The sequence below is a fragment of the Balaenoptera borealis genome (assembly GCF_965194805.1).
Source record: "Balaenoptera borealis genome assembly, chromosome: 10".
Classification (NCBI taxonomy): Eukaryota; Metazoa; Chordata; class Mammalia; order Artiodactyla; family Balaenopteridae; genus Balaenoptera; species Balaenoptera borealis.
The window spans coordinates 54,117,872-54,141,610 of record NC_138874.1 but is presented as its reverse complement, the minus strand read 5'-3'; the positions used below and the strand labels follow the sequence as shown (position 1 = coordinate 54,141,610).

General features: G+C 44.2%; 2 protein-coding genes across 3 annotated transcripts in view; both read left to right on the top strand.

Moving 5' to 3' along the window:
* The window catches only part of PBLD (phenazine biosynthesis like protein domain containing), a 55,245-nt gene extending 42,338 nt beyond the window's left edge, over positions 1 to 12,907 (top strand). Inside the window, exons 12-13 of one of the 2 annotated variants that reach the window (XR_014249324.1) lie at positions 247 to 326; positions 9,752 to 12,907. The gene's annotated coding sequence lies outside the window, so the exon portion shown is untranslated. The remainder of the gene's footprint in view (positions 1 to 246; positions 327 to 9,751) is intronic. The other variant, XR_014249323.1, reaches the window with a different exon arrangement.
* ATOH7 (atonal bHLH transcription factor 7) lies at positions 321 to 23,739 on the top strand. Its single transcript, XM_082408658.1, has 2 exons — positions 321 to 4,822; positions 22,708 to 23,739. Exon 2 carries the CDS (start codon positions 23,142 to 23,144, stop codon positions 23,598 to 23,600), a length of 459 nt encoding a protein of 152 aa, XP_082264784.1. The 5' UTR covers positions 321 to 4,822; positions 22,708 to 23,141; the 3' UTR covers positions 23,601 to 23,739.

Sequence of the window (23,739 nt, the reverse complement as noted above, 5' to 3'; positions counted from 1 at the left end):
TGCTGAGACCTGCAAGAATAAACCCTGATTTTTAGGGGAGCCAAAACATTTTATTTTATGCAATATTAGGGAGTTGGCTTGGCAATGTTAATCATTCACTGCAAGTTAATATTGTAATCTTTCCCAGCAGGGGTTGATCCCTATATCAAAAAGTATGTAACACTCTAGTGAGATTCTACTAAAGGGGAAGATTGTTCAAGCCTATTTTCTCTTTTATACACATGCAAAATGGCTTTTGCTGAACAGAGACCATTGATTGATGGGATGGGACTTACAGCAGAGACAGTCAAAACCACAAACCAGTCCTTCGTGTCAGAGAGCATCAGGTGAGTGCGAGACTGAACTCTTGGAGACCATGAACACCCTGTGTATTGAATCACAATAAGAGGAGTCACAGCCTTGTACTGTTGGAGCAGAGAAAGAAATGAGACTGTCCAGCTGAAGGGGCATCAGGTAAACTCAAGGATAGCTAAAGAATGGGAAAATTGTTTTCAATTTTTAGCTCAAGATAGATTAAAGCCGTTTCCTGACTTTTTGTTGTTATGATTATTTGTTTGGAGTTATGCAACATTATTGCGAATAGTCAAGGAGGCACTAGCCACCTTCCTCCAAGAAAGCCAAGGTGGCCAGGTGCTACCTCTCTCTGCACCTCAGGGGGCAGGCATGCTACTCGGGCTCAGCCAAATCAGAAACCATCTCCTGGGAATGTGGATCCTGAACAAGGGAAGCAGTACTGTAGAGGTGGCTAGAGACCTATACTATAGAGATCCATACTATAGCTCATTCTAGCTTGTTCTAACATTATTAGCTGTTCCACCATTTACTCAATCAATCCCCTCAGTCTCCTATTTTTTTTATTTTTATTTTTGGCTATGCCTCACGGCATGCAATATCTTATTTCCCCGACCAGGGATCAAACCCGTGCCCCTTGCAGTGGAATCACGGAGTCTTAACCACTGGACCACCAGGGAATTACCCCCTCAGTCTCCTATTGAAGACCTTTGATTTTATTTCCAGATGCTTTACCATTAGAAGCTGTACTGCAGAGAGCAACTTTATTTTATTTTCTATGTCCTGGTACTTTTATTTCTTTAGGATAGACTTGAGAGAGAGAGATTTCTGGTTTGAATAATGTGTGTATTTTGGGGGACCTCCCTGGTAGTCCAGTGGTTAAGACTCCGCGCTTCCAATGCAGGCGGCATGGGTTCGATCCCTGGTGGGGGAAATAAGATCTCACATGCAAAAAAAAAAGAGGAATGTGTGTGTTTTTCATTTTAGTAGCTATTGTCAGATACCCTTCCAAAAGAGACTGTAGCTGTTCATGTTGCCAGAGCACTGTATCCTTTTCACCACAACCCACCAGCAGAATTTTGCTAATCTGATAAGTGATAGCTTAGTATTACTTACTTTGCATTTACCTGATTAGGAAAGTTAAACATCTTTTGTTACAGTAACTTGCTACTTATATTTTATCTTCTCTGAACTCTCTATTCATGTATTTTGCTTATTTTCCATTGCATTTTGTTACCAGTTTCTTTATTATGAACTTTTATGTGTCATAGGTGTGGAAATATTCTCCCCAATGTTTTGATGTATATTAAGGCAGTCATTATTATCCTTGTTTTATAGATGAGGAAAGTAATGCTCAGAAAGGAAATTGACTTGCTTAAGTTTACTCTGCTAGTGAGATGATTAGATCTGGATTCAAAACCAGGCTATGTGATTACAAATCTAGTGCCCTTGCTATACTTCAAGGAATATCCCTAGAGGGTTGCTTTGCTTACTGTCCTGTATAATGTTACCCCCAAGTTTAGAGGTATGCTCGGAGATTCTGTGGGTCCCCAGGAATTTGCATGGGACATATTGGGCAGGCTTGTTTCTACTCCACCTGGTGTCAGCTGGGGTGGTTCAAAGGCAGGGCTGGGATCATCAAAGGCTTGTTTACACACGTTTGGAGCCTGAGTTGGGGACGCTGAAACAGCTGAGAGTTGAAACAGCTGAGAGCTGGAAGAGTAAGGCCTCCTTTTTTTTTTTTTTTTAATTTTTATTTTATTTTATTTATTTATTTGGTTGTGCCAGGTCTTGGTTGCGGCTGGCGGGCTCCTTAGTTGTGGCTCGCTGGCTCCTTAGTTGCGGCACATATGCTCCTTAGTTGTGGCATGCAAACTCTTAGTTGCAGCAGGCATGTGGGATCTAGTTCCCTGACCAGGACCCCTGCATGGGGAGTGCGGAGTCTTAACCACTGCGCCACCAGGGATGTCCCCAGTTAGGCCTCCTTGAACACATTTATCTCTACATAATCTCTCCACGTGATGTTTCCACCATGGCGGGTTTAGGAGAGCTGGACTTCCTCCATGTAGGCTTGGCTCCCAAGGCCCCAAGAAAGCCAAGTGGAAGCTGTCTCACCTTTTATGACACCAGGAAGTCACATGATTTTACTTCTGCCGCGTTCTATTGGTTGAGGCATTTATGAAGGTCTGTCCAGGCTCATGGGGCAGGGACACAAATCCCACCTCTTAATGGAGGATTGTTAATGTCACATTGTAATAAAAGCATATGAGATGGGGTATATTTGACTGCAGCAATCTTTGGAAAAATACGATCTACCACAAGAGTGTTTTGGGGAATTTCCCATATTCTCGGGAAATTTGAGACATAAATGGTTAGCAAGAACAAGAAATACCTCCATTTAAAAGAAGAAAACTTGGTGTTAACCCTGAATCTTTTTTTTTTTTAAGTAGAGGAACAACAAATATAGTCATTGAACCATCATCAACAAACATATGGATGTGTTTATAGGTCATCATCAAAAACTTATGAAAATGTTCTTAGCCTACTGAAGATACTTTCAAGGAACCAGAAACATTTAAGTGTCAGGTTTTATGGACTTTGTGGGCTCTCAAGCCTACTCTGCAAAGGAGGTGGACCAGACTGGATCTGTTCCACACTCAGAGTGAAACAGTGTTCCTTGGCTTAGTCTTTACCTTCATCTGTTTGGGCTGCTATAACAAAAATACCATAGACTAGGTGGCTTATAAACAATAAACATTTATATCTCATGGTTCTGGAAGGTAGCAGTCCAAGATCAAGGCAGTGGCAGATTTGATGTCTGTTGAGAGCCTGCTTCCTGGTTCATAGATGGCAATCTTCTTGTCGTGTCCTCACATGGTGGAAGGGGCAGGGGATCTCTCTGGGGTGTCTTGTTTTTATAAGGGCACTAATCTGATTCATGAGGGCTCCACCCTCATGACCTAAGCACTTCCCAAAGGCCCCACCTCCACGTACCATCACACTGGGGATTCAGTTTCAACATATGAATTTTGGGGACACACAAACTTTCAGTCTATGGCAGCCATTCTGGGGCAATGGCAGCCGTTCTGGGGCAATGCCTTGTAGTTACTGTTTTCTGATGCTGCCAAATTCTTCCAGAGAGGCCAGAGTGGCCATTGTCGGGGATGAGTGTTTTGGGTTTTTTTTAATATTTATATATGTGGCTGCGCCGGGTCTTAGTGGCCACACGCGGGATCTTCGTTTTGGCGTGCGGGATCTTTTTAGTTGCGGTATGCAGGCTCTTAGTTGCGGCGTGTGGGATCTAGTTCCCTGACCAGGGATCAAGCCCAGGCCCCCTGCATTGGGAGCACGGAGTCTTAACCACTGGACCACCAGGGAAGTCCCGGGATGAGTGGTTTATGACTTTGTGCAAGAACCGTTGAGGTTATCACAATACCTTTGGGCCAGGTTATTTTAAGTTACAGTGGACCGTTTGTGAATTTCATCAACCAACTGGAGGCTCTTCGTAGCTAAAGTCATGATTTCAGCAAAAAAGAAAAGAAAAGGTAAGTTAAAAGTGAACACCTGTTCTTCTAAAATTGCTCTACTGCAGGTACCAGCCCTAGAGAATTGGCAGATGGTTTTGTGTTTCTAAGCCTGACCTTAGCAGCCCTTCATCAATCTTAAGCTGATTGATTCTCAAGAAGGAGGAGACTCTGGTTTCCCAGGGTACCCAAGACACCTTTGATTTAGTTACTACCTGAAGACCAATTAATTAGTCCACACTGGTTCTCTCAAGTTTTCCTAACAAAGCTAGGAAATCCTGGGCACAGCCTGACTGGGGAGGCTTTTTACTAGCTCATTAATTACTGTCACCCTAGACGTGGATAATTCTAAAAGAAAGAAAAAGCATCATTCTGCACTGGGGAAGATAGGTGATTTCCAAGGCCTGCAGCTATCTGGCATTGTGATTCCTGTAGCCAAGGGGCTCCCATCTTTAAAAAACCTCCACCCATAGGACTGAAACTACCAACTTCTTTTCCCATTGCATCTTAACTCATGGCTGCCAGGGGAGCTTGTCAAACATGAGAGAATCTGCCCCTTGACTATCAGGTACTTTTTAGTTTTTAAATTTAGCAGTGTTTACTTAAGTTATTTTTAAGTCAAATGGGATTGTACTGGTTTTTTATTACTGTATGGTTAGGCCACCCAGGCCACTCAAGGTGTCTGTTCTCTTGCTCTCTGTTCATCCCCTCGACCAGTGCCTGCTTCACCTATACCTACTTCCATGACTGACCTTCCTATGTATGTACTTGCCCCAGACCCCAGCTAGTAATTGTTCTAATCTTTAGATCTGACCATCTTTACCTGATAGCTTCTCAAAGGGGCGGTGAGGGGCGTGCCCTTCTGCTAGTTTCCCTGGTAACCAATGAGCCAACCTGATCTCTCTTCCCCTCCCCCGCCCCACCGCCCAGGAGCCAAGACTGCTGCCATCTTGCCCGCCAGCCACCGCACACAGTGGGGTCTTGCTCCAGGACCTTGCTTCAGACATGTAAGCTCCACCATCCATCAAACCATAGATGTCTCTGCTGCTGACTCTAGGCTTTCTTGAAGCTGGGCAAGTACAGGGCTTGCAAGCCTGCAGGGTGCAGCCCAACAACAACATAGAACTAATTCATAGTCAACTCTCAATTATCCTCTGGATGGATACCTGGGGATCTCACTCTTCTCACCCTCTCAGCTGGTTTCCCCTCTTCTGTCTCTTACCTGGACCCATTTCTCTCCTGGTCTCTCCTCAGTCTTTGCTCTTCATTCCAAGCTGGGGCCTAACTGGGAAGAGTCAGGGTGGGATGTGGGGGTGTGTTGTTAATGTGATAAGAAGTAATAGAACAGTATACTCATGTTAACCAGTAGGTGCTCTATGACTCTCCTCCTTTAAGAGGATAACCATAAGTTGACTTTTGCTACTAAGAACTTCCTCCTCATGGTCAATGTTATTTCTTGGTAGTGTTAAAAGATAAACTAGGGGCTCCCCTGGTGACACAGTGGTTAAGAATCCGCCTGCCAATGCGGGGGACATGGGTTCGAGCCCTGGTCCGGGAAGATACCACATGCCGTGGAGCAACAAAGCCCGTGCGCCACAACTACTGAGCCTGTGCTCTAGAGCCCACGAGCCACAACTACTGAGCCCGTGTGCTACAACTACTGAAGCCTGTGCGCCTAGAGCCCGTGCTCTGTAACGAGAAGCCACGGCAATGAGAAGCCCGTGCACCGCAACGAAGAGTAGCCCCCGCTCGCCGCAACTAGAGAAAGCCCACGTTCAGAAACGAAGACCCAATGCAGCCAAAAATAAATATATAAATTTATTTAAAAATAAAAAGATAAACTGGGGCATATTTTTTAATTTTAAGAGTTTATTTGAGCAAACATCTATTCCAATCAGGCAGTGCCAAACCAGAAGTGGTTAGGAGCACGTCACTGACAGGGGCTGGGGCAAGACTTTATTATCGAGAAGACTTTGAAGCAGAGCAAGGATATTATTTGATTGGCTAAGCTCAAACATCGTTTGGGAAAGCCTAGTTGGCTGTCTGTGCTTGGTTGTCCTTAGGTTTTGACTTTTTACCCTTGAGGCATTTATGGGCTTAGGTTTTGGTTTGCTTATGTAGCTAAGTATGAGAACCACCTGAGTCTAATGACCTCCTTGTTTATTTATTTTTTAAATTTATTTTGAAAGGCCTCCTTGTTTATATTTTTTATTTTATTTTATTTATTTATTTATTTAATTTATTTATTTATGGCTGTGTTGGGTCTTCGTTTCTGTGCGAGGGCTTTCTCTAGTTGTGGCTAGCGGGGGCCACTATTCATCGCGGTGTGCGGGCCTCTCACTATCGCGGCCTCTCTTGTTGGGAGCACAGGCTCCAGACGTGCAGGCTCAGTAGTTCTGGCTCACGGGCCTAGTTGCTCCGCGGCATGTGGGATCTTCCCAGACCAGGGCTCGAACCCGTGTCCCCTGCATTGGCAGGCAGATTGTCAACCACTGTGCCACCAGGGAAGCCCGGCCTCCTTGTTTAATTAACAGTATTGTACACATTAAAAAAATTTTTTTTTATTGTGGACAATTTCAAGCATGCACAAAAACAAAGCAAATATTGATACTATAGTTACTACTCCTGGCTTTCTTCCCTGCCACTCCCCACCCCTTGCACCCATCATGCAGCTTCAACGTTTATCAACTCACAACCAATTAATTATGTTTCATAGATGCCCCCCAAACCCAGGTGTTCTGTGTTTCGTGTTTGGGGTCACCTGAAACCCCATTTTCTCAGCTGAACATGCCCAGGAGGCAACCCTGGGTACAGCAGACTCCTGCCGGTCTGTGTCTTCCACTCCATCCTGTGGACTGAGGCTTGAGAACACCTCGAGTGTCACATTCTATTATATTGATGGGGAAACTCGAGGCGTCCTGGTGGCAGGCTGGACAAAAGGACAGCTGTGCCGGGCTGCCCACAAATTAGGGCATCTTTGGAGGCTGTCCTCCAATTCCCAGTTAACTTTTAGGAGAGCTTTAATTATGCCATCAACAGTCCTCACTTAAACAATCACATGCGCTCTGGCTGGGGCAGAAATGAGTGACTGACTAGATTTGCATAACCATTTACCCTAATTAGAATGTCAAAAGTTGGTGGCAAAGAGGCCAAGTTGTGCTGTGACTTAGTATCATTTTAATTTAGTCCAATTTCCTATTATTGCAACTGTCTTCCTCTTTGCATCTCAGATCCTCTTCTAAATGATTTGTAGCAAAAACAGAGTGGAAAGCAGAACAACTAATAATAACTCTCTTGAGGGCTGAACTCCTGAAAAACTCTAAAGGTTTCTTTCCTTAATCCAAACCATGATTTTAGTTTTCATCTAAACTTATAATTGCATGAACATTTAGATTTAGGTAATTTAGGCAGACACTTAGCTTTGAATCCAGAAGCTGCCTCTTTATGTGTTTGTGTGTGTGTGTGTGTGTGTGTGTTGTATAGTAGAATCATATAGTAGAATCATCTGCAGGTTGTGCCATGAGAAAAAATATTGTCTTTGAATAGTTACTTTTATTCCAATGTTTTAACACAAGGATTGGTGTGTAATAATAATAATTGTAAGATATACTCATTAATAGGAAATATTATTTTAAATAATGTGTAAAGCTTCTATGACACACGTTTTGAACTATAAGATTTGAAAACTACAAACTATACAGAACGCCAGGTCTCAGGCATAGAACCACCCTGACCCATTAGAGACCGTTTAGGCACGCATCAGTGGTTTCTGGGTCCGGCTGTTTTTCCGCCCTCATTCCCTTTTAGCATCAGGAGGCCACCTATTTAATTAGTTGGGGCTGGGAGCGCCTGTAATCTCCTGGGGGTAGCTTTAGCCCCAGAGTTGGATAAGAGGGCGAATCCATCCCAGGGCGTGGCTGGCCTCTCCCCTGCAACATATGGGGAGCCCGCCACGCCTACAGCCCAAGTTCCAGCAGCAAGCAGGAGTGCAGTGGCCTTCCCTGCTGGGAACACTCCCTGCAAAGCCAAGGGCAGGTGGCGTCACTAGTAGAGGTCAAGCAATTCTTAGACCAAACAGCATCTGGTGAACTATGCCAATTGGAAATCAATGTCCCCTCCCCGGGTGGGGTTAATTTTATGGTTGTTTGTACAAACTTACAGCTCCTAATGGGCAGGGCAGAGCTCAGAGCATCCTCCCAGGATTGCTCCGATGGAGTCTGATGTCTTCACTGCCCATCGATAAGCGAAATTAAAGAGTCTGTTTACTAGAGGCTAGTGTTGGGGCCTGGCTGTCAGGCCACGATGTATCCAAGACCTGGAGGTCTTGTGACAGGAAGGGGGAACCCTTCCAGGGCCCGAGAGTGGGCTGTTGTCTAACACTCCGAAATGAATTGTCCAAGGAGACACGTGAGCTGACAACGCAAGAGACGTTATTGGAAAGGGGTGCCTGGACAGAGAGCAGCAGGGTAAGGGAACCCAGGAGAACTGCTCTGCTACATGGTCGTAGTCTCAGGGTTTATGGTAATGGGGTTAGTTTCCGGGTTGTCTCTGGCCAGTCATCTTGCTTGGACCATAGTCTTGACTCAGGGTCCTTCCTGGTGGCACGAGCATCTCTCAGCCAAGATGGGTTCCAGAGCAAAGGACTCTGGGAGGTTGGTCGTCTCCTCCCTCTTTTGGCTCCTCCTGAATTCTCCCGGTTAGCTTTCGAGGCAGCACCATGTTCCTTATCAGGACCTCCTGATGTGAGACAACTCAGGCACGTGGGCCTGGCCAAGGCCGGTGGTTTCGGTCAACAGTTCCCTAAAGGTCTGACCACAAATGCGGTACATGTAAGCCCCCAAAGCTTTACCACAGCCTGAGGGAGACATGTGGGTTCCTCTGCCTATGGCAATATTGAATCATTATCAGTGTTCCGACTCCGATTTTATGGTGGTTAAGAGGTTATGTTCTGCGGTCAGACAAATTCAGTTTCCACCACTCACCAGCAGAAGGACCTTGGGGCAAGTTTCTTAACCTCTCTGGGCCTCACATTCCTCATCTGTAAAATGGGGATAATAATTGTACCCACCTCACTGGGCTGCTGAGAGAATGGAATAAGATAATATGGTGAAAGTGTTTAGTATAGTGTCTGGTACGTGGATGTACTTTTAATACATCTTGGGTATTAAAAATGACAATAAGGATAATGATAATTCCGGCCAAATATGAACAAGATAGGCATGTTAAAATAGGCAGGAACAGAAGACTTGAGTGAGCAGTGCTGGTTTTAAAATCTTAAATTTTAACATTTTACCCTCAAACTCCACAGTCTTAAAATTGTATGTGAATTCTTTAACTTGCTCATTTCTCCCTTGTTCTCATTCATGAGTCTTTCTTATTTTTCAACAAAGAGATAAAGATCAGGCATAACACTATATTTTGATTCACCCTGCAATGAATGGGTTGTTGCTTTAGAAGCACTTCATGCCAGTCCCCAGTCCTATCAGAACCAGAACTCCAGGGAACTCAGCAACAGCCATGGCAAGGACTTCTGTTGTGTTTCTCAGGTGGATCATTCCCAGGAGACAGTTGGATAAGATTTCCAGGAGAGATATGGAGAGATCAAGATCAAGTGCTTACTCACATGGGAGAAAAACTTTTGTGTAGCTGAGGATGGGGTTGCATTCTTCAGGGCCAGACACTCTGATGGTGCATGGGCCTGCCTGGCCACATGTACTCCAAGCTCTCCTCTCCTCCATCAGAGGCAATTTTATTGCAATAGACAACAAGGGAACAGGGGTGAGGAGCCCTGCTTCTGAGTGGAGCTGGGTGAGGAGAACAGGAGCGGAAGGGCCATTTCTCCCAGATGAAGAGAGAGCAGTGGTTGGCTGAGAACTGTGTTATAGCCAGAATCTCAGTTTCCATGAGATGCCTGATTACTTTTTTTCTTTATCTAGTTTCTGCTGGATCCCCATCATTGGGGCAGGATGAAAGGGTCCCCCTTTCTCTAACAGACACAAACTGCAGTGGCTTCTAGCTCACAACCAGCCCCCCAGTGACCATGTGACTGTTTCCTAGCCATAGCTAGAGATGCCTGACAAGCTGGCCAGTCCATTTCTCTCTCCCAGGTATTTGAAAACTTGACTGGAATAGACAAGCAAGTTGGAGCAGAGTCATCTCATGATAATGCTCCAGGGCCAAGAGCAATGGCTGCTAAGGTCCCAGGTCACCTTCATTCACGTCCTGCCAGAGAATGGGTTGTTTAAGTTTCCTTTGATTTAGTGAGCTACTCCTCATATCGTTCCATATCTCCTTTTTTGCTTAAAGACTGGTTCCATTTTCTTTTTTTCTTCTGCAAGAACCGTAAGTGATGTTACCTACTGAAAACTTAAAAAAAAAAAAAGCAGAGAGGGATAAGTTTTGTACAATAAGTTTGTGGTGTTTGCAAGTGGTTTGATCCAGAATCTTTGGGTTCTCCAACCTTGAGAATATCATCATAACATAAAATTTCCCCCACAAAAGGCATCTTCAGCCACAAGAGCTATAAGGCTGCATGGAGATGCATGTGCCAGATGGTTAGCCAGCTGGATCTGTTCTTTGGCTAAGCGATTTACATCTATGTCTGGTAACCTGGGATTTAAATTTGTGCCTACACAAAATGACCAAGTGCGCTTCCTCAAGTATAGGTGACACTGTAGCGTTAATTTTGCAAGTGCTAAAATCTCTGAAAAAAAAGGCCCCAGGCTCATCTAAGCTGCACAAACTTGTACAGCTAAGTACATTTAAAAAAAATGAATTATAACATTACCTTCAGTGATTAATTGAAACAGCCTCGGCTGTGTGAATCATCCAGTGAAGCAAGCCATGGGTTTCTTACAGTTATTACTGGAAATGGCTTCTTCCATAGGATCCATGCTTCTAATCCACATTCGGGCACTGATTCAGACGAGGAAGGCTCTGGTCTCATCTTCTGCAAAGGGCTTCCTCTGAGGATCCAAATGTGAGGTTGGGTCCATTTATCAGTGACATCTTTGAAGCTGGGCAAAATCCCTGAGCAAGAGATCAAAGTCTCCCTCCTAGCTCCCTCAAATAGGGAGATTTTCATACGATGTCACCAAGGGGTGGGTAACTTTGTAACAAAGCTAAAGACACGAATCCCTCTTAGGGCCAGTTCAATTCCTGCTCTTTTCTGGCCATGGAGTGCATCCTCCCCCTGTAGACATGACCAGCCTCCACCCAGATAGCTGCCCTCGGCACAACCCATCCTCACTTCTGCAGGAGCCACTTGGAGCATCCGTGGTCTTGCTTTAGCTTATTAGACTTCACATAATTCACCAAAACTTCCGCCAGCTTCCCGGAATTTTCATGTTTCCACGTCATAAGTTAGCAGTTAGAGCCTTCGCTTACGGAGCTCCCTGCTTGAGGACTCTAGGGCCTTCCATTTGTCTCTCTAAGTCTCCCACTCTTCCTCTCCTCCCCACACGGTAAAGGGACTGGGATCAGACCAGGGGGAAGCAGTTAGGTGGGTCTCCAGGCAGGTCTTGGATAAAACCAGAAAAGAGTTGGATCAGCTTCAGAAGCAGACTTGGTGGTTTGGTTGAACTGGGTCACCTCCTTGACCCCAAGGCACTGATGCTGTCCACCAGCACCTGAAACCTGAAGACACACACTGCTACTGTTATGAGTTATGTCCCCATTTCTTTTTTTTTTTTTTGGCCCCCAGGGTGGCATGCGGGATTTTAGTTCCCAGACCAGGTATCAAACCTGTGCCCCATGCAGTGGAAGTGCTGAGTCCTAACCACTGGACCTCCAGGGAATTCCTGAATTATGTCCCTGTTTCCAGGCCAGTTATAATGAACCATAATATCTCCATCACTCAGCTTCAACAACTATTAACTCATAGGCAATTTTGTTTTACCTATACTTCCACCCATTTCCCTTTGTCCTAGATTATTTTGAAGCAAATCCCACACATTATATAATTTCATTTGTGACTATTTCAGTATGTATCTCTAAAATATAAGGACTTGCGTCTTCCCTGGTGGTCCAGCAGTTAAGACTCCGTGCTCCCAATGCAGGGGGCCCGGGTTCGATCCCTGGTCAGGGAACTAAGATCTTGCATGCTGCAACTAAGACCCGGCGCAGCCAAATAAATAAATACTAAAAAAAATATATATATATAAGGACTTAATGTAACCATGATATTTTTATTACACTGAAAATAATTAACAGTAATTCCTTATCGAATGTGCAATCAGTGTGCAAATTTCCCTCATTGTCTCATAAACATTTTTAGAGTTGGTTTGAGTCAGGATTCAAACAAGAGCCACACATTGTACCTGGTTGATATGGTTCTAGCCTCTTGTTCTAATTTCCTAGGTTCCCGCTTCACTTTTTCTTCATGCAGGATACTTGTTATCAATGTGTCAGTTGTCCTACTGAGATTCTCAGTTCTGGATTTTGCTGATTGTGCCCCCCCCGCCCCACGTGGTATCTCTTGACATGTTTCTGTGTCCCCTGAAGGTCATGCAAATTGATTGTTCGAGGTGGAGGCCTAATAAGATTCAGGTTAAACTTTTTAGTAGATACACCAGGTGCTGTGTTTTTCCATCAGGAGGCATACGATGTCTGATTCTGTTTCTATCTCTTTTTAGTGGATTAATTGGACAATAGTTAGAAGCATTCAAATAACAGTGGTAGGTTATTCACAGGCATGTGTTACCACCAGGCCTTGGGCAATGAACTGTGGGTTAGGCTGGAGTTTGAATCTTACCCTGCCACCAATGCCCTTCTCTCTGTTGGCACTTCCTTTCCTGGGTCCCTTTATGTACGGTCAAATTCTGGGCTGGCTGCCAGCTGAGCAGTGATCTCTGACCATCCTGCTCACCGGCCAGTTTTTTGCCCTGAAAGTTTTCTCAGCCCCAACAGTCTCCTCCCAGCACATCCACCTCACCCTCAGCACTACCTGGAGTGTCTGCATGCTCACAAGTCACTTTATAAGAGAAATCTTCAGGACTCAAAAGAATGCCTAGAATGTAGAAGAGAAGAGGTTGGTTCCTTCATTTCAAAATAGCAAGTTAAACTTTTGAGTGTAAAGACATACAGATTTTTTTTTTTTTTAAAATACACAGATATTTTTAAGACGGCCTTTTCCTTAATGTAAGAGTGTGGACTCAGGTTGCATTTTCCAAAAATGTTTTCTGTGGGTACTGCTCTCTGGATATCCTCTGAGATGAAGAGTTTCCATGGCCACATAATTTAGGAAACTCTGCATTTCCCATTCTGAGAAGGACCATGATCATAGTAAAGCCTGTGCACCTTTGTTTAAGCCAGAATTTCCTTTTCTTTATTGAAGGGTAAGAGTTTCAGGACACACTTTGGGAAACATACTTTGGGGGAACAAATAAAGCTGATCTTCTGGGTGAAGTGAGGCATGGGAGAAAGGGGGCACTGAAGGTTGGAAACAGCACTCTGGAATTTCTCTGACCTATTTGAGTATGGAGACACTTGGGAGATCGAATTGGTAAAAGGTTCTTATAGTGGGCTTCTGCAGAAAACTTGTGTTCCAGGGTGTTTCTTGGCCTAAAGTCATCAAGTAGTTAAGTAAACTTTTGGCTTCCATCCGAGATGACTTACCTGCATCCTGCATGACACCAGGGAGCATGGAGGCATGAACCACTGTAACCTGGGTCCCAATTCAGTGTTCATCAGTTAGTCGCAAAGCAAACTTGCTAGGGTGAATTAAGTTACCTAGATGACCTAGAGTGACACATTATATGGCAACTGGGCATTAGCCACTGGGGAACAGGACAAGTGAGCTGAAAGGAAAGGGTTGTGGGCATTACTTGTATTCCGAACACTGCAGTCAGCAGTGGTTTTATGACTGGCAAAGCGTCAGGTGCTCAGTTGTCTGGTCCACTGAAGCCTCAAGAGCAGGCAGCGGCGGGGAGGTGAACATGCAAGCAGTGGAAGGCTGGAGTTGGAAGAGCCGACTCAGTGGTGAAACTGGCCTGCGAGGAGGATGGTCAGGAGCCCAGTGTCAGAGGGGTATTGCCAACTTAGGCTCCCTCTCCTTTGGTACTGACTTCTGAGGATCTGAGATTGTGCGAAGAGATGCAGAAGCAGGAGGCTTTATGTTTGGCGAAATGTGGAAATGATCAAGTGGTGGGTCCTGGGGCTCCAGAAGAATGTGTAGGATGAAGCAGGCCCCTTGTCCTCTTCTGAGAGAAGAGCAAGTGACCAGTTCTTGGGAGAAGAGAGCTCATGGTAAATGAGGGACCCCACTCACCAGACTGAGGGTCGTACAGCCTCCAGGAACCCAAGGAGGGGGGCATACAGTGACACAGTGGGAGACGGGAAGTGGAGGGTGAGGGTGCTGCAGAAGGGTCCAAAGAGGAAGGCTGAGGTCAGTGAGTCCTTAGAAGCTTCTCATCCACCCCCAGGCACATCAGACACCAAGCTCAGCACTAGGTACTAATTCTATACCAGTAGCGGGAGATGGTGCTCCAAGGAAACCTCAGACTTGGTTCGCAGAAATAGTCTAATCGTGCCTGCCAATTACCCGCCCCACTGCCTACTGTTTAGCAGGGCTGAGACTTGCTGGGACTGACACAGTGCTGTGAACATGTTACAGCACTTTAATGAAGGTCTACTATGTGCCAGGCATCCTTCTAGGCACTGGGGGCCCAGTGATGAATAAGTCTCTTTCTCTGACATCAAAGCTCTTCTAGGCAAGACTCAGTGCAACACGGAGCATGGGCTCTAGGAAGAAAGAGAACTGGGTTTCAAATCTAGTCACTGGCTGTGTAGCTCAGTTTAACCAGAGCCCTCAGTTTTCTTGGCCACAAAATGAAGATTGTAACAGTCCCTACTCAAAAGGTATGATGAGGCTAGGAACTAAGACCTGGTAAGCATTTGGTGTTTCCCGTAGGTGTTAATTTTTTTATGGTGATGATATTGGTTTCCTTTGCTTAAGATCAGCCTGAGTAAGACCTTCAGTCAACAACAACAGCAAATATGTATTCACTGAACACTCTAGACCCAGATATCTAAAATTTGCCCCTTCCCTCAAAAAAACTTACAACCTATCTGGAGAAACAGAAAATAAATTCATCAGAATATAGCAACAATACCAAGTTTTAAATATCCATGAGGGTAGAGATTTTTGCGGTGCGGTCAACACTATTTCTAGGGCTTACAACAGTACCCAGCACATAGTACGTGCAATACATATTTGTTGAATAAACAAATGAATGAAAATTAGTTTGAAACAATGAAACAAATTGGTATATGGTTGCCAAATGAATAGAAAAGAGTATATACTCCTATGACTACCAATGTCGGACTCCACTTAGACAGAGCCTAGGAATCTGATGGGTACAGATATCTGGTCAGCTAGGCATGATTTCTTTTTTGCTCCCCACTCAGGGGAAGTCAGTAGGAGGCAGGAAAGTAAGACTCAAACACGATGGTGAGGAGGGACAGGGACACAACCTCAGAATTAAAAGACCTGGGGACATTTAGAATAACTTGTGCAGCCAAGCTGCTGAAACTGCACAAGGAAACAAAAAAGCAACACCAGCTCAAATCAACAGAAAACCGCTTCCCCTTGGGGCAGGGAGCTGGCATCAGCGGCTGGCCTGGGCTGACGAGGCCTCTGGGCTTTTACTCTGCGCTGACTCAGGTAACTGCCTGAAACCTGGATTGTAATGAGAGCCACCCTTTGGGGGAGTAAGCCACCTGCTCACTGTGAAGCAGCAGATATCACAATTTCAGAGCAGAAACAGAAGCAGCAGGCCTGTGGTCCCTGCCTTTGGAGGGCACAGTTTTCCCCTAAAGAGTCCTATTAGCAGGAGGAAAAAGAGCTGTGTTGCTAAGGGGGACAGTTTCTACTCTCCCTTTGTGTGTGGGGTCCTTTCATCTCCCTTTTCCTCCTCCCTTCTTTTCCTTCGTTCCTTCAACCAGTATTTCTTGAGCATCTGTTATGTACTAGACACAATTCTAGATCCTGGAGATATAGCTAGGAACAGTACAGAGGAAGCCCCTGAATTCCTGGAGTTTCTAAACAAACAACTAAGGACATACAGCATCAGATAGAGCAGGAGCTGAGTGATACAACGGAGCCAGCCAGGGAAGATCTGGGGAAATGGCATTTGAGGCTGGGGGAGCAACCAGTGAAGAAGCCCCAAGCTGTGGGTGAGTGTGGGCAGTGGAGGAGGAGTAGCCTTTTGAGCGGGCAGCAGTAAGAGAGGTAGCCGAAATCCTTCTTCCTCCAGAGCACAGTGAAATCTCCTTGCTCTGAGCTCCTAATTGTACTAACTATGTACTGCCTCATGCCTAGGACAGTGGTCCCAACTTTTCTGCTCAAGTGCTCCTATCAGTTAAAAAAAAAAAAAGCATTGGTATATACTCACGTATAAATATATGTATTTATATTTTGTACACTATAAAACATACCCTGAGACAGAAATGAAAAGAATGAGATAAAATAAATATCAGCAAAATTTCTAATCATTTCCCATACTCTAATGGACTATCTAGTGCACCTCTTGGGGGCCATGACCCTGGTTTACTACTCAGGCTAGTCTTTTTTTTTTCTTTTCTTTTTTTTAAAGCTTTTCTTTATTATTATTATTATAACAATTATTTTTTGGCTGCACTGCAAGGCTTGCCTGATCCCGACCAGGGATCGAACCTGAGGCATCGGCAGTGAAAGTGCCAAGTCCTAACCACTGGACCGCCAGGAATTTCCCTCAGGCAACTTTTTTGATGTGTCTTGGATCTTATCTCCACAACTAGATGGTGAATTCCATTAGGCTAAATGCGGTCTTATCCCTGCTGTTGCCTGGCACAGGGCTGAACAGATGGAAATAGTAATTACTGTCCAAGAGACAAAGGCTCTAATTCTGGCGGACACATAGACCATGGGGCACTAGTGTGGAGGGTCTCTGTGCAGGGATAGGTCCTATGGCCTTTCTGTGGCCAGGTGAAAGATTCCTTGTATCAGTCAGGGTTCAACCAGGGAAGCAGAGCCACTGTGAGTATTATAGAAGAAGGAATTTATTATAAGGATGAGTCCTTACACACTTGGGGAAGGAGCTAGGGACATAAAGTTCCAAAAAGGGCTGTTGAAGGATGAGAGAACAGTCGCTAAGCAGCCCTGGCTGGGCTGAATGAGTCAGAGCTTGCAGGGGAGTCTGGAAGCCAAGCATGTCCAGCTGCAGGAGTAAGACTGGGTGGGGGCACTGGTGCAGAAGTCCGCTTCTTTGAGGCCACCGCCTCTGTGCGTTCACGTGAAGCATCTGATAGTGGGCCTGGGGCCGCTGTTGGTCAGCAGGGCCGGTGGTTGGGGGGGAGCACTGGATGCAGCCTGAGGAAGAGCAAGGACAAGCTGGAATCTACCAGCACCTCTGCATCTGTCCCTCCCGGCCTCTAATCTACACGGATCTTCAGACCATGGCGGCTTCACTTCTGCCTCCCAAGCTCATGCAACTTCACTTTTGCCTAACTCAAACCCAGAAGCACACAGGGAAGGGCATTCTAAAAAACATAGGTCCCAGCCCAGATTTACCATAGAACAGTCCAGCACACCCCTGAGACTGATTCCCTTTGTTATGCATCTATCTACGTTCATGAAAAGAGACATCATGATTATTACTTTTTTTTAAAAAAATGTATTTATTTAGGCTGTACCGGGCCTTTGTTGCAGCACGGACTTCTTAGTTGCGGCATGCATGCGGGATCTAGTTCCCCAACCAGGGATCAAACCCAGGCCCCCCACATTGGGAGTGCAGAGTCTTACCCACTCTGTACCGCCAGGGACGTCTGAGAAACATCATGATTATTGATTCATCTTCTCAGATACCTCAGTTCTAGGAAGGGAAGGACCCTGGATGGTGAGTGCAAACATTTCAGTCACTGGAAAAGTGGAGCATCTCCTGAAAATTAATGCTTTAAAAATATGTGTCTGTCATTGTGAGATTGAACCTCTAACTACAGTGAAACCACCGAATCTGCTACCCAGTAAGGCCCTGAGCTGCGTTGTTTTAGCCTCTGATACTTCAAACTTAGATTGCTCCCGTATCAAAGGCAGAAGGAACTCCTTTGAATTTAACCTTGTCTCCCTGTCCCTATTCACTCTGTGGGTCAAGCACTGAAGAGAAAGGAAATAAAACAAAAATGATCTGGATAATTGCAACAGGTCATTTTGTTTATCTAAACAAGCACCTGTATTGCATTTAATTGTATGCCAGGCATAGGTCTAAGTGCTTTACAAAGAGTAACTAACTCAATCCTCATATCAATTCTATAAGATCTATTATTAACCCTCCTTACAGATAAGGTAAGAGGCTTAGAGAGGTTAGGTAAATTGCTCAAGGTCACACAACTGGAATTCACATCACGATTAACTGTAGCTTTTTTTTTTTTTTTAATTGGAATATCGTTGATTACAATGTGGTTAGTTTCAGGTGTACAGCAAAGTGAATCAGTTACACATATACATATATCTACTCTTTTTTAGACTCTTTTCCCATATAGGCCATTACAGAGTATTGAGTCGAGTTCCCTGTGCTATACAGTAGGTCCTTATTAGTTATCTATTTTATATATAGTAGTGTGTATATGTCAGTCCTAATCTCCCAGTTTATCCCTTCCCCCTTAACTGTAGCTTTATGTGTAAAAGGTTCAAAAATTATTCATTAAAGTCAAAAGCTGCAGAAACTGATGATGAATTCATTTTCATTATCACTTGTAAAGTATTAGATGTCATTTAAAGAGTGACTTTCTTAGGGACCTGGCAGAGGTCTTTATTTAATAAAACCTCATTTAATGCTCACTACTGCCCTGCGAGGTATGTATTATGATTCCACTTTGCAGATGGAGAAATCAGAGAAGTGATTTGTGCAAGAGTACACAGCTAGTTGAAAGGAGATCCAGGATTCAAAACTGGCTTCAAAGATGCTGCTCAGCCCAGACACTAAGAGGAGGCTAAGATCTACCACCCAGAGTCCAAACCCTACAAGTCATTCTGGTTCTTGGCACTAGAAACTAAATCAGACTCCCAAGCCGGAATTCTCAAGCAGCATGTGCTGGGGGTTGGAGAATCAGCTGGGGCCCTTTAGTGAGCCCGTATTTTCTGGAGGTGAGAGATCATTTCTGGGGCCTAGGACAGGGCCTCCCGTCTTATTCATCTCTCTCTTGGCCCCATTGTTAGTCTCTGTCCCTTCTTAGTTTCTTCCCTCCACTGGGTTTTCTCTTCCCTGGATCATTGAGGGGCAGGCGACAGAGATGCAAGACTTTGCCTCTTCCTTCCTTTCTCTAAACACATAAATCTTTTTGCAGTTTTCTCCCCACTTGGTAACACATAGCACATTATAAAATCACAAGAATGTTTAAAACCTTGCACTTCTGGTCTTTAATGAAATATAAGTGGAACTCAACTTCATTGTTCCTTTGTCTTTTGCTGGCTCACCTCTGATGTCTTTCAGGTACTCAGAGTCCCCCAATTGCCATGCTCTCCAGAAGCAAACCCCATTCCTCATTTTCCGTATTTTTTTGCAAATTCAGAATGAACAAGTGTTCTCCTCTCTTTTAATTGTGTGTTTCTTTGGAGAGTTTTTATTTAGAAAATTATAGTTTTGGATAATTAAGACGTTTACCCTTTAACCTAGACTATCCATTTAATGTAGTAATTTCCAGCCATTGACCTTTAACCGCTAAAATAATGTTTCTCCTACTTTTCTGCTCCTACAGGTGTAAGCTCTTTCTATCTTCTACTCTCTCCCATCTCCATCTGCCAGTTTTGATTTCTGGCCAACCCTAGACATATAGTAACTGCCAATTCACCTGGTAGGATCATGCCCTCAGTATAGAAACATGGTAGAAATTAGTCTGACATGCAAGTTCTTATGGCTCAAATGGCTATAGATGTGTTTCTTGATAAGAAAGGATCAATTCTGCATTCAAAATGTGGATCTAATATATGTTCTTTACAAAGTGAGGGAATGTAAATTATTTGTAAAGGTTATTCACTGGCAATACACGCATTCTGATGGGCATTTATCTATCATTTACGTAACAATTTTTTCAGCCACTCAGGCTGGGTTGTTTATTACTTGTTATTTTCTATGCACTGTGCTAGACACTAGGGTTATGAAATAAATTACACTGTCCTTTAAGCACAAAATTTCTAATTCTATTCCTGAAACTTTTACTAGTGACTCTGCTGACTTTGGGAAGTCATTAGTGGATCTCAGCTGTCCCAGTATAAACTGAGGGGCTTGTATTAAGTGATCTCAATTTTAAAACCTCTAAAATCAGAGGCTACAGGAGATTTGACTTCTTAATTTAGTCACTAAGTTGTTCAGTGCCTTTGAACCTAATGTTTAGTCTCTGGATCTCAGTCTCCTCCTCTATAAAATAAATGGAAGGTATTAGAGCAGGTTTGGAAACGTGTATTTCAAGGAACTTTGTTAAAAGACCTTTCTAGGAAGAAAGAGTTCTGTGTTCGGGAAGGTCTAGGAAACTATGGAGTCAGAAGGTTTCTTTACTCCAGGACTTCTCAGAAACTTTACTATACCAATTTTGCTTCATGACTCTAAGCAGGAAATAGCAGACGTGTTTCCCAAATTTACTTGACAGTGGAATTCTTTTCCCCCAGAAGCATCTTTGTAGTACTAATAAATTGTCCTTCAGAATACATTTGGGCAATGAATTACTATATACCTTCTAAGGCCCTTTATTGCAGCAATACTGTCTATCCTTGGATCAATTTCATGTCACAGATATCTGCTAGTTTGTTCTAATATAGCTGTGTGGTGTGTACACTGCTGGGCTTCCTTTTTCTCTTCAAGTTGTGTTTACAATTCTCTTGGTGCACAGGCTATAATCTCACCAACCCTGAATACATGGCCTGCAAAATCATGCATCTCATTAGCACTTTGGTCAATAGTGTCCAGAACAGTATGTTTTTTAGGGAAATATTCCAAAGGGTAGCACAGAGGAGGCTCCTTGGGGGAAACAGATGAGATAAATGAACATGAGAAATAATAGCATTAGTAGGGCTGATTTCCGTGAAAACTCAAAAAAATGTATTTGACATTTTGATGACTAAACATAGTCTCTCCTGTCATAGGACTGCTGTTCCTGACCAAGACTGTTAAGAATCAGAGTAATAGAGCTGAGTGTCTCCATGCAAAAGTCTGTGTTCAACATCTGTCATGCTGGAGATCATTAATGTCCAATTGCATTCTATTGTCTTCATGTTACTCAACTTCATTTCATTGTCATTGCTTCAGCTGGGGATTAATCAACTATTTATGGGAAGACAGGACTTGGAGTCAGGGCAGTCACAATGGGGTTTTAGTCTCAAGCAATGGTAAGGGAAGTAAGACACAGTTAAAAGACTCCTGATTTGTGGGAGCTTGTTGATAATTTAATTAAACAAAAATATCTGAGAATAATGCCTACATAATCCATATTTCAAAAGGAGAAAGAACAAACTTGATCTTAGTAAAGAATCCAGAAATGATTCTGGCTTGAATCTATTTGGAACTGGTTTCTTTGCCACTTTACTCTTCTTTAAGATCTAGAAAGAAGCTGAGATAAGAGAATCAAGTTAATGGTTTCTCTATAAATCAGCACATCACTATCAATAGTGGAAATCATGCTTCATTATTGTTCCTGAGGACAGTTGACACAACTGAAACATCCAAGTAGTATGACATATTTATAGCTTTATGAGGTGGGGGAAAAAGTCTTCCATTAGGAATTATTTTTTTAAAACCTCACAAATCACTTAGATATTCCCATTTTGTATATGTATGCACATTATGATTAGTTTTATTAGATTTAAAAGTCAAATTAAATAATTAAGTGATTATCATCTCAATATATGTCCCGAAAACATTTATAAACCGGTGTCAGGGGGAATTGAGTATAAATTCTGAATTTGCCTAAGTATCCAAGCTCACGCAATCCAATTATATAGTAGAATAATATACATCTTTTACATACACATTAATATCTTTTTAAAACCATTTTTTAAATTGAAGTATAGTTAATTTACAATGTTGTGTTAGTTTCAGGTGTACAGCAAAGTGATTCAGTTTATATATATATTCTTTTTCAGATTTTTTTCCATTATAGGTTACTACAAAATATTGAATATAGTTCCCTGTGCTATACAGTAGGTCCTTGTTTATCTATTTTATATATAGTAGTGTGTGTATGTTAATCCCAAACTCCTAATTTATTCCCCACCCGATCCCCTTTGGTAACCATAAGTTTATTTTCTATGTCTGTGAGCATATCAATATCTTTTAATATGTTGTGATAAATTATTCTGCAGAAAACAGCCAAATTATTTGCACAGTAAAATTTCAGGTCTGAAATAATATTAGGACCTACTAGTTTGTCCCAACTTGCTTAATAGCTAAAATAAAATGAATATACTCAATTGAATACATTCAATCAGCATTGTGCAAAATTGCCACACATCTTGACAAAGCGAAATTTTCTGGCACTAAACGTCTATATATCTTAAAATTTCAAGACCAACATATTCACACAAGTGATTTCTAATAATTTAAAACCCTTGGTTCAGTTTTTGATAATGTAAGCTGCTCGCTGATATGGGAAAGGATGAACCAAGCCCTCCGCCCACCCCCACCTTGTTATTCTTTTGGGGACAGCCCGGCCACTCCAGATGGTGTGTTAGTGTTGGACATAGCTTTGGAGAAACTTCCAACAGACGAAGGCTGTAATGTCAGGATTTTGCCGTGCGTCGTCCCCCTTCCCCCCTGCAGTTCCCAGGGTAGGAAGGTGCTGAGATGGAAGCCGAGGGACGCCCGCCCACCTGCCACCACCTGTTTCCCTCCTTCAGCGCTCTGCTATAAATTCTCCTCCTTCAAAGGTGCATCCAGCACTCTCCGACAGCTACTGCGGAAGAAGCGCTCCTTTCCTGAGCTTGGGGAAAGATTTTGTCTTCCAGAAAAGAAGTCTCGGGCTTTCCCAGAGGACTTGAAAGACATTTCCCGAACCAGCGACACCAATTCTGCTGCAGGAGAGTTCCCTTCTCTTTTTCAACTTCACGTTGGGAAAATGACTTTCTCTTCCACATCTCAATTTCCCCTAAACTTTGGCAAGTGAAGAGACATCAATCTGGCTATCCAATAGGACAGAAGGCGGGGCCCCGCACTCCCACTACAAACTTCGAACCACACGGTTGTTTTGTGCATGACTTATTTGCTAAGAAGAGCCAAGTTTCAGAGCGGCTCCATACACCAGCCCACGCACAGGTCCTGAGCGGACCAGAGAGCTCGGCGCCTCCCTCTTTCCAGCGGGGGAATGAAGTCCTGCAAGCCCAGCAACCCAGCGGCGGGAGCGCGTGCCGCGCCCCCGTGCGCGGGCGGCGCCGAGTGCGCGGGCACGTGCTCCGGGGAGGGGCGGCTGGAGAGCGCGGCGCGCAGGCGCCTAGCGGCCAACGCGCGCGAGCGCCGCCGCATGCAGGGGCTCAACACGGCTTTTGACCGTCTGCGCAGGGTGGTACCCCAATGGGGCCAGGATAAAAAACTGTCCAAGTACGAGACCCTGCAGATGGCGCTGAGCTACATCATGGCTCTGACCCGCATCCTGGCCGAGGCAGAGCGATTCGGCTCCGAGCGGGACTGGGTCAATCTCCACTGTGAGCACTTCGGCCGAGACCACTACCTTCCGTTCGCGGGCGCGAAGCTGCCGGGCGAGAGCGAGCCCTACGGCCAAAGGCTCTTCAGCTTCCAGCCCGAGCCCTTCCAGATGGCCAGTTAGGACGCGCGACCCTGCCGGAATGAGACGCCCAGTGATCCGCGCTCTGGAGCCGTAACCTTCCCCCAAGTAGCTGGTCGGGCTATCGGTGGCGTAGGATGCATTCTTAGAATAAAATTAACAAATTTCCAGGTTACTTTTA